The sequence below is a fragment of the Xiphophorus couchianus genome, chromosome 12 (genome assembly GCF_001444195.1).
Source record: "Xiphophorus couchianus chromosome 12, X_couchianus-1.0, whole genome shotgun sequence".
Classification (NCBI taxonomy): Eukaryota; Metazoa; Chordata; class Actinopteri; order Cyprinodontiformes; family Poeciliidae; genus Xiphophorus; species Xiphophorus couchianus.
The window spans coordinates 8,680,552-8,691,311 of record NC_040239.1 but is presented as its reverse complement, the minus strand read 5'-3'; the positions used below and the strand labels follow the sequence as shown (position 1 = coordinate 8,691,311).

The following is a 10,760-nucleotide window of genomic DNA, read 5'->3' as shown; positions in this document are numbered from 1 at the left end:
GAGACCCGGGTCATACCTGTCTCGGTGAACCTGCGGTCTCTCCTGCTCCAACTCCCCTCCTAAATACTCCTGCAGGGCGGACAGCAGAGCGGGAAGCTGCGTCTTCTCCTCTGCCATTGGCGGCCTGGTTCTGTTTTTTTTTTTTACTTCAAGTGGCTTGTCTGGTGATACCATTTGCGTCCTTGTTTCCAGTGCAACAATTAAGTAGACAAAGTAAAGAAAAACAGCAACGCGGTAAAGCTTTAAAAGAGGAGGCGGCAGCGTGCTGTTGGCCCAACATAAAGAATCTAAACCTGAAATTTAATTACACACCAGAGGCTGGATTTGCTATCTTATTTTGATATCATTTACCAAGAAGGAGCTTGGAATCATTTTATTATTTTCTAATTTAATATTTTTTCTTTTGTTACAACACTGAACAAGTCAGTGCGAACAGAGTCGTTAAGTCCAGTTGTATCTGTTAGAGTAGTGTTTTTTTCACGTGTAGATTTAGTGGTGAATATGTGTGCGTCAAAATGCTCATTTTTTGAAAAAGGTCAGAGAAACCACACATATTTTTAGATTATTGTTGTTATTATTTTAAGAAGACTGGCGCAAGACAAGAAATGTAGAGGAAGGAATTTCCTTGAAAAATGTTTACAATAGTCATCCTTAAATAATAGCTTTATTTACGTAAAACAAATCTGAAATTTGTTTTTAATTAATTTTAATTTAGTCAAAATAAATATTTTGACTAACTAACTAACTGCAATTACTACTTTTTTGTTTTGCATTAGGATGTAAACAATTAATAGTCCTGGCAGAAAATTAAATCTGATTGAAATAAATCTTGCCTCATGGCAGGCAGCTATTACAAAACATAACTGTTGTGTAGTCGTGCAGTTCACACCGCTTGGTAACGAGCTGCTGTTGTGGCGCTAACTGGGCTGAACGGCGCGAGCGGTGCGCAAGTTCTCGCCACCTGCTACCTCCATATGGGCCGTAAACACCGCGAGCTCGAGCCTGGAAGAGCGCGACAGGTGCACGGGGAGGCAGGATGCTGCTTCTGGAGCTCCAGTTTAACACACCTTTACTGTTTGATTCGGCAACCGGACACTTTAATTAAAGTCAACACTTGTTGTTCTCTAACTAATTGGTTGAAATCGCTATTCTGTTATGTTGATTTATTTATCTTTTTATACATTTTTTTGCAGGCATCTTTCCCAAACACTTTTTAAAAGACATTCTTTTATTTTGACCCTGAGTCTTTCATTTTGACCCAGACTCTTAACACCTAAGGAACAGGGTTTTTTTTTATCTCCTCCATCCTCTTTCCCGCGACTTTTGTTTGCAGCCTCCTTCCTTTATTCACCTTAGAAACCCACTGTGTCTGTGCCTTTCTTTTTTCTTCTTCAGTTTGGCGGCCGCTTAACCGGTCAAATTTGCCCCAATCGGCTCAAACAAGGCTTGCTCTCTGCATGCCTTTTTACTGGGTGGCAGCCATTCGTTTCACAGCGAGCTTCATGACCCTTCAACTCTTCAGAATATCACTGAAGGTTAATTTATTCAAGTAATTCGATGCAAAAGCGAAACTCATGTTATAATATCGATTCACACCTGCGGAGTGATGAATTTGAATTGTCTCCATAGTTATTTTTTATAATTGCTTACATAGTATAAAACCCCAAAACTACATTTAGACTTGACAATTGTTCAATAACCTCTACTGTGAAATAAGCCCCAACAAGCAATGACTGTATGATGTGCTCCATCCAAGCTTATTATTAGAAAGTTGAGTGGAAGGAAAAGGTGTGGTAGAAAGACACACCACACATGCCTATGAATCGGTCCTTGTGCTAACCACCGAACCAAAAACAGTGTCCAGTGTCCGGAGTGTCTTGTCTGGGCTAAGGAACAAAAAGGCTCTGGACTGTTCAACGTTCTCTTTTCAGCTTTACTGGGATGCTGATTTTATTTTCCATTTTCCATTGTCATTTATTTTTAATGAATGTTTAAATATAGAAGAGATTTAGGGACTTCACCTCCCACAATACAACATTTAGAAAGTTGAAGTAACAGGCTTATTGAGCATGTCAACGGTGCAAACAAAACCTGTTCAAATTTGCAAGGCAATAGACAAGGAAGATGGCTGTGAAGAACCAGGGCTCAGGGCCTTTTCTCATGCCACACAGACTCAGATTCAGACAAAAATGAAGGAAGCCTCTGCATCTTAAGGCAGGTCATGAGGTTACATTTGTTTCCTTGCTCAAACAACAGGATTTCGCAATGAAAAGTTTCTTCTACCTGTTTAAACATTTGTTGTATTTCACACATGTATATATGCTCAAATGTGGGGGAAAAAAATGCAAGTTTTTCTCCAAAATTTAAGCAAAAAGAAGTTTATTTCAAGGCTTGTAAAATATATATTTTCCAACAAAAAAATGCAATGAATTCAAAATTCCTCAAATCTCCAGGCGTGTAAACAAAAACAGAATGTAAACAGCAGAGTGGGCAGTCTTATTTCCTTATAGCACCACTTTTGTCTGATTAGCTCACAAGCTACCTGAGGAAGACATCATGTAATCATTTACAGATATCACTATAGATTAGAAGTTAAACATTAACAGCTGCAGTCCACCCACTTCTCTCTCAGATTTATGGCACCTTCATCACAAGAGCCCCTGTGGCAGTCACTCACTTCAGCTGTGGTTGGGAACCCAGCGGAAACGGTACCCCCCCTGCAGGGTCCTTGATGTAAACGCATGCCCATGAGGAAACCCCTGAGTCCGAATGGTGCCGTGTTCTCTGACGGAGGTCCTGAAGGATGAGACATCTTCTGCACCCTCTGGTGCATCAACATCCACAGTGATGCTGTTGTTAAGAGTGGACATCTGCAAACTTGAGAATGCGCCATACATGCGTAAAGTCTCGGACTCCTGTGGTGATCCTGCAGCGTTGTTGAGCAGCACAGCGTTGCAGCGTGTGCTGATGTCCCTCAGCATGTCCTCCACAGAGTCAGAGGACTCTGTTTCATAGCCTTCATCCAGGCGTTGCCTCTTGCAGGGACTCAGAGAGGTGTTTTCAGAGCTTGGTACCTCCGGTTCTCCAGCATGAGAATCTCTGACTGTCATGAGTCTCTAAAAGAATCAAAATACTCATAAGTTCACACTCATCAACTATATAAATATGCGTTTTTCTTTTTTCTATAACACTTTACATTCTATATAAACATGACTGAGACAAAATGCTGTAACTATTCAACTAATATGAACTGTTTGAGACTCTTATAAAGCTCCTCCTCTTCCTCAGGGTCAATCCAAAAGGTCTTTCCTCCATACTAGGATTGTTTTTAGGACAGATTTTTACCTGCATTTATCAGATTCGTTGTTGGTTCCTGCATTGGAAATGCCGGGGGAAGAAACTGACCCCTAAAAACGACCCTGGTTCCTAAAAATAAAGAGATGGATTTTGAGCTTCTTTTTCACTCACTTCAAGGACTGAGGCGAGGTGTTTTGCTCGACTCGCCAGTTGCTTGAGGTGCAGGTTTCTTTCCTGGAGGGAGTTCAGTTCTTGTTGTCGCCTGTGAAGACTCTCCTGGAGCTGCAGACAGAAGTTACAAGATATTTTGCTATTATGCTGTCTGCTTTTGGGGCTCCTCTCTGCTGTGTTTTCTTGCATGTTTCTCAACATACAGGAAAAACATAATATTTAAAACTGTATGCAGCAATTTTAAATGTTGACCTGATTCACTTGTCTTTAGAACAACCAGTATTCAGAGCTGGCCCAAAGCATTAGCTTTATTTTTTATATAGATTGTTGAAATATTTATTCAACAATTTGCCCCACTATATGATACTTTGCCCCACTAAATGATATGATGGACACAAATTTTGCTTTGTCATTTGCATCAGATAAAGTTGAGTCAAATCTGCAGGGACACAAATAATCCTAAGATTATGTTTTACCTGTTTGTTGATGGCCATTGAGTCTCCATGAGCCCTCCCCTGACACTCTGCAACACTCCTCCATGAAACTCCATCCTCTGTTTTTCCTGTGGAGGATTGAACCATGCTGTCCTCTGGAGAGAAATCCCTCTGAGGAGTTAGAGGGGGTATAACACATCCCTGAAATGGGAGAAGTTCAGACAGACAGCTATCTCCTGCAGCAGTGGAATCTGAGAGAAGAGAAAGATCACCAGGGAAATAATGAGCAGGAGTTTGGAGGAAGGATGACTAGAGCAGAAGTCATCCCATTGCCAGAACTTAGCTCCCTCACCTGCGATGAAATCCATTGCATAATCTCCATAATGCTGCTCGTCTATATCAGACTCGTTTGCCTGTGAAGAACTAAAGCTGATTATTAACATAATGTGTTTTGGTAACTAAAACCACAAAGAAACCATGACAACTGTTCCTGATAATCCCACCAAGTCAAAGTAGAGCTCCAGGAGTGAATCTTGGTGGTCATTTCAGATGTGTAATGTTGTGCAGAGGGTCAGTGTGTGGAAAGAAACTTCAGGTGAGGTGCTAGTGTTTAGTAGCCTGCCTGTCATGTGTAAACTACAAACCCATTTGGGCAGGATTCACAAAGTCAAACATTAACAGAGGCGGACTCAGACTGCCTTGCCTATAAAATATTGGTGATGGTTTTGTATCAATTGTAAAACTAAACCAAGAGTCAGCAAGTATTGTAACCAGATCAAATAAATTCCTGTGATTTTATTGTGTAAGATGATTTTATTCTCACCTGAGAGACAAATGAGTTTCTCTCCTGTTCCACGGCAGATGTACAGTCCTCCAAATCCCTCCATTCTATTGTTCCAAAACCTAAAAGATAACGATAGTGTAAAAAACAACCTAAATATCTGGAGTTCAGTGACAGTATTCGTTGTTTACCTTTGCAAGCAATGCGGGGAAATTCAACATAAACACTGACAGGGCTGCTGCTTCTTGGAACCGGGAATTTATCCTGCAGGAATAGCGCCTGTCATCAAAATTTTCATTCACTTGCACATTTTTCTTAAGAGAGAGAACTTTGCTTACAATTGCTTTCCCCCTACGCTGTCCCAGTCTGTTGGGCCAAGCAGCACCGAAAGCGTTCCCTTCTTTTTGCGTCTCCCTCATCAGCTCGATCCATCAGAAACTGACAGGGACATGATTTCGATTTGTAGCTGATATTTGTAGCTGACTTTCTCCCGGTTTGTGTCTCTGTGTGCCGCGGTTTCCCTCTCCTGGCCCAATCAAATCAAAGTTCGGTCTCTAGGGAGAGTCGGCGTCCTCGGAGATGAAATTAGTGCAGTATGGGGTTTTCTGTTTAAAACTGGGAAACCGTGCCGCGCAGAACGGCGCCATCACAGCGCCAGCAGGTGCGTACCGCAGCGCTCCCTCAATCTGCGGCCAACATCCCCAAGCAATCAGGTCTCATTGTAATTATGCAAATTACATATGCACAAGTATACTGAATATTTACTGTAAGAGACGATATATATTATAGAGACTGCGTATAGGCTGAACAAAAGATGAATATGTGACGTCCGCACATATTTGTTTTATAAACATTCTTATATACCGCCTTGTTTTTTCATGCGTAATTTCAATCCATTTGCGTAAAACGTCTTTTATACACAACAAAGCCCTCTAAAAGAAATGTGGAAAAGGAAAAAAAAAATCTCTAAGAGCAGACAGTTTAGTAAACACTTGTGACAAATGCCTCAATTAGTAAACAAACAAGGGGATGTCAACTGGTCTTTATAGAGCTGAATGCACCTGTGTGGCCGAGCTGCCACGCGTAATGGATTAGCAGATAAAGCCGCGAAATTGCCTGGGCTGTGTTGGCATAGTTTGTCTCTAAATACTGCTGCTAACAAAAACGATGAAGTGCTGACCTTCAGGCAACAATAGTCGCAGGAATCACTACTTTTAGAAAAGTGTTTCTTTTCTGTGTTGGTCACTCCAGCTAAGAGCCAGCCATTTATTGCATGACCCTATCTTAAGTGGTTTCTAAGATTTGTGTTAGTCTTGTCTGGTTTAAAGAGATGATGATGGTCCCTTTCGCTAGTTTTAATTTTCTTTCAACTCAACTTTATATATATATATATATTTATATATATATATATATACTGTATATCTATATACTATATCTATCTATCTATCTATCTATCTATCTATCTATCTATCATCTATCTATACTGTATATACAGTATATATATAGTATATATTCACTGTATATACAGTATAGATAGATAGATAGATAGATAGATAGATAGATAGATAGATAGATAGATAGATAGATAGATAGATAGAATATTCATATATACATACATAAGCAAATTCACATAGAGGGTCATGTGAATATTTCTTCTGGCAGTGAGTGCCAGGCTTTTGCGATGGAAAGGTCCCCTGTCTCATGTTCATTGGCTTTCAGGCGACGTGTGGCCGTGTTGAATAGATTAATGATTTAATTCTGTATCAGATGGACACATTTTAATTGATCTGTGGTGTTTTCCCAACATGTTATTGACTGGCTGTGATTGGATCCATTAAAATAGTTTTGGTTTTCTGCTTTCTTTCAGCGCAGTGGCCAGTGGAAATGGCAGCGATTGGCAGACGTTATGTCTTATTCTTAACTTCAACAGAAGTAAATGTGAATGTGTGACAAGTGTGAGATTATTCATGTAAAGTGCGCAAGATAAATATATGAATTACCCCATTAGCTTTTTTCAAATATTACAATCAACTTTAATGTATTTGATGGTGAATTTATGAGCTATCTAGAAATTATAAAATTGAAGAAATTTTCATTTATTTCTTTTTTAAATGTGCAGCTCTTATATGTTCAGCAACTCTGAATCAATACTTTATAGAACTACCTTTCATTACAATTTCAGATGCGTATTTTGGAGTATTTCTATAACAATTTTGCACAAATAAACATCTTTATTACATGACCATCAGTTATTCTGTCGACAGTTTGCACAACCTGAGCTTTGGATTGCTGCATCGCACTACCAAAGTAAAAGCCAACAATTTTTTTCATACACTTTATTACTTAAAACAATTAATAAGTAAGATACATTGGTTCAAAATCCTTCATTAAAGAGATTACAGAAAAGTGTAAGTAGAAACACAAATAAATAAAATATAATACCAAGTAAACCTTTAGCGGTTGCAAACATATGACTGTTCATGAGGGATTTATGCAGCTCACATCTACAAAAACAAGTCATCATCATGCATTGCTTCCCAAACGCATAGACTAAGAAGAAAAAATTAGAAACCAGCTTTTTTAATCTTCTAAGATGATGTTTTATTTTAATGGCATCACTTTTAGAGTCTCCTGATTCAGTGACACCAACATCTTTAGGTTGTCTTTGCATTCCTGCACCAGACTGCAGTCCTGATCTGGAGTCGCCTCCACTGTCAAACACTGCCCAGGACTAAAGGTAGAGCTTTCACATGACTGGATACAAACCGGCTGCATACATTGGTCTCCTCTGAAACATTCCCATGGGTTTTCCACCAACTCTACGACTGCCTGATCTGCAAAGCAGTGTTCGGTTCTCAGTAATTCACATGCAAGTCTCAGGGCACAGCAAGCAATCAGAGATGGTGGGTATTTATTGAAAGCATAGTCTGCTAGAGTCAACTCACATACTTTTTGTGCAAGCTCACTGCACTTTCTGATCTTTGCTATCTCTGAACCCACTCCTGAAAACCCGTCACTGCTGTTGTTCTCAATCACAAACTGGGCAGCCTTGACGAGATTGCTGAAGTAATCCAGGAAGAAGGCCAGGGTGGGCGAGGCGAGGCGAAAGTTAAGGCGGAGCAGGACGAGGCACTCCAGGTTGCAGAACTGCTCCTTGGTGAAAGTATCACAGCACAGAGACAAGAGATAGCTGACCGATGGAGAGCGCACCTCCACCTATAGAGACAAAAAAGAGATGGGGGATATTTGAATGGAGTCAGAGAGATCTGCCTCTGAAAGATTTCACTGAAGACTGACCTGTTTACTGGCTAAGAGGAGTGCAGTGACACCCAGGAGCTGGAAGCAGTCTGTGGCCACTGGAGTGGACGCCAGGAACCTGTCCATGATGTTCACTGTCAGACAGCAGCACTCGAAGGACAGACGGAAGTGTTTATGGACGGGGATGAGCCAGCTCACCAGCTTACAGCGTGCATCTGCAGTCAGCTGCAAGCAGAGTAAAGAATCATCAGAAAACTGATCCAAGTCATACTGTATAAAAAAGTATTTGCCCCTCATGGATTTCTTGTTGTTTATTTTTCACATGTTTCAGGGAAAAAATAATCTAAGTCAATCTGATTCTGTAGATTACAAAGCATTAATGCCTTTTAAATCTAATAATTGATTGTACCACTCTTATCAGTGTTAAATGCCATTAAGAGTTTGCAATAAATAGAAATGGGTCATTGCTCAGCAGGAATTTCAGATCACTCTTTTATGCAGAGAGCAGAAGTTTTGATTCCTTCAGAATAATTTTGACAAATTATTCTAATGGACCATGTCCACCCGACCAAATTACCCAGATGTAGCTTTATGCAGTCTTTCTGATAAGGAAGGTTACTAGACCTGTCACAACAATCAATAAATCAATTAATTGCATGATAAATTAAAACAAACTCCATAATTTCCATTGACATGATTTATCGTTTATCTCTTCTTTTCTCTCTCTTTCCAAAAACTGGATGATAAAAGTCTTATGTTTGGTGTTTTGGTCTCAACTAGTCCTTATTTTGAAGGACAATATTGTTTACAAAGACTTCAAAGTTAATTTTATTTGTTGTTTTGTTTATTTATTTTGGATATTTAAAATGTCTTCCAGTGTTAAATGGTCATTATAATCCAAAGTTTACTGATCTCTTAGAATGTGCTCTTGAATTATTATTTTGCCATTACCACAATTTTACTTAAAAATTGTCTCAAAACAACAATATTATCATTTATTGCAATATCTTCTGGAACAATTTATCGTCCAGCAGAATTTGTGATCATGCCAGGCCTAAAGGTTACCACTCTTCCATGTTGTCTCCATTTGTGTATAATGGCTCTCATTGGGGAGCATTGTAATCCAAAAGCTTTACAAAATAGTCTCTTGACTTCAAGTTAGAAAAATGGCAAAGATTTTACAATTCCTTAAGACTGGGAAACACTGTGTTTATGAGATGTTTTAGCTATAAGTTTTATTTGGAACATTTACATTTCTGTTTGGGTGTCAAAAGTGAAATTAAAATCTAAAGACAAAACATAAGAAATCCATGTTTACTTTGAAGCATAGACGCTACTGCTTTTGCAGCAGTACATATTCTGTGAGCGTCTCCGAGAAATTGACTTGACAAAAACTAAAAGATGATGTCAAATTGTAGTTTGCATATTACTGCATGTGTTCAGTCAAGTCAGAATAAGTCAGTTATGTATTTTTGATTCTCAGTCATCTACTGTAAATATTTCTGTTGGCCTACTTGTGGTTGACGTGCCAGGCTTTGGCAGGGATGAAACTGCGACTCTTTCTCCCTTTGGATCCTGAAACCGACGTCTCCGTACTGAAGGTACCAGTGGGACAGCTGTCCATCAGCGGACTCTGGTTCTTCTGACTCCAGTTGGAATGCATTCATCCGACAACGGGGCGGAATGGGAGAGGAAACCAGATCGTCCTCGAATCCAGAGTCACCCAGTTTGGACACAAGTCTCTGCTTTCTGTGCCGAGCAGTCTGCCGAGGCGGCGTGAGTCTTCTTTTACAAAATGTATCGCAAACTGAATCGTCCTTTCTAAATGACACCATGTCTACCTGTGCGTCAGTCTTCAGGGCTTTTGTGTATAAACTTCTCACCGTGCTCGATGCTCCATGGAGAGCGGTGCCGCTTAGTGACGTCACTTTTCCCGGGGTAGTCCCCGCTCTTGGGTCTCCGCTTTCTTCCGTTGCTCAGGCAACCGGAGCCCAGTCTCACCATCCCATGTTGGCTTTAATGAACAAACCTTTACAATGTGGCAATTCTAGCAGCTGTTCCTTTTAGACTTACACTGCAGGACAAACAAATGAAAAACAAAGTTTATTTCATAAGGTGTAAATGTATATATTTAACAGGAGTGTCACCTAAAATTGTTGGTTACTCATTTGAAAATGTGAAATAATCAACTTTTGAGAAGTGAACAACTGCGTAAAGGCCAAGTAAAATGTAATACAGTTACCGGTTTTAAGATTTTTATTCTTATTTATTTTAATTAATGGCTCGACTAATTGCTGGTTCTAAACTTCCAACTACATTTTTTGTTGTCTTTCATAATTTTTCTGTTATATTTTATTCATCAGAATTATTCTAACTTTGTGAAATGTCTTATTTCATTATTAAAGTCATTCAATTACCTGCAAAAATATATCCTTCTTCAGTACTTCCTTAGTCTGTTTTATTTTACTTGCACTATCATTGCTCTGTTTCTCTAGTGACTTCCTTCTTTATTGTAATGTAATTCAAGTTCACTTTTAGAAGAATTTCTTGTCGTCAGTTATTTTTCTCTTACAAGAAATATTTTTTCTTTGACGAAAACCTGTTTTAACTTGTGTCTTTTCGGGGTCATTGATCTTACATGTGCTGTAGGTTATTTTGTTGCACTTCTTTTTGTGCCATGATTGACCTATTTTATTGTATTTTTGTCAATGTTATCAAAATGGGTCATGTTTATTTCCCAATTTTATTGCAGCGTTCGTCTTTTATTTTATTTTATTTTATAATATAGTCGGGGCTATTTATCTTTCACTATATGCATA

At 39.2% G+C, this 10,760-nt stretch overlaps 1 protein-coding gene across 1 annotated transcript; it reads right to left on the bottom strand.

Annotated features, from left to right (window-relative positions):
- Positions 1 to 7,061: 7,061 nt before the first annotated feature.
- Positions 7,062 to 10,682, bottom strand: ccno (cyclin O). The gene is made up of 3 exons (XM_028033664.1): positions 9,456 to 10,682; positions 7,981 to 8,166; positions 7,062 to 7,899 (listed from the first exon to the last, which is right to left on the bottom strand). The coding sequence occupies exons 1-3, from the start codon at positions 9,774 to 9,776 to the stop codon at positions 7,285 to 7,287; spliced, it is 1,122 nt and encodes a 373-aa protein (XP_027889465.1). The 5' UTR covers positions 9,777 to 10,682; the 3' UTR covers positions 7,062 to 7,284.
- Positions 10,683 to 10,760: the final 78 nt, after the last annotated feature.

Bases quoted from the DNA above. Each gene is read 5' to 3' on its own strand.
- ccno (XM_028033664.1), bottom strand. From the start codon at position 9,776: ATGGTGTCATTTAGAAAGGACGATTCAGTTTGCGATACATTTTGTAAA. The intron at 8,167-9,455 runs GTAGGCCAACAG...CTCTGCTTGCAG, and splicing joins GCCTGGCACGTCAACCACAA to CTGACTGCAGATGCACGCTG. The intron at 7,900-7,980 runs GTCAGTCTTCAG...TTGTCTCTATAG, and splicing joins TCCTCTTAGCCAGTAAACAG to GTGGAGGTGCGCTCTCCATC.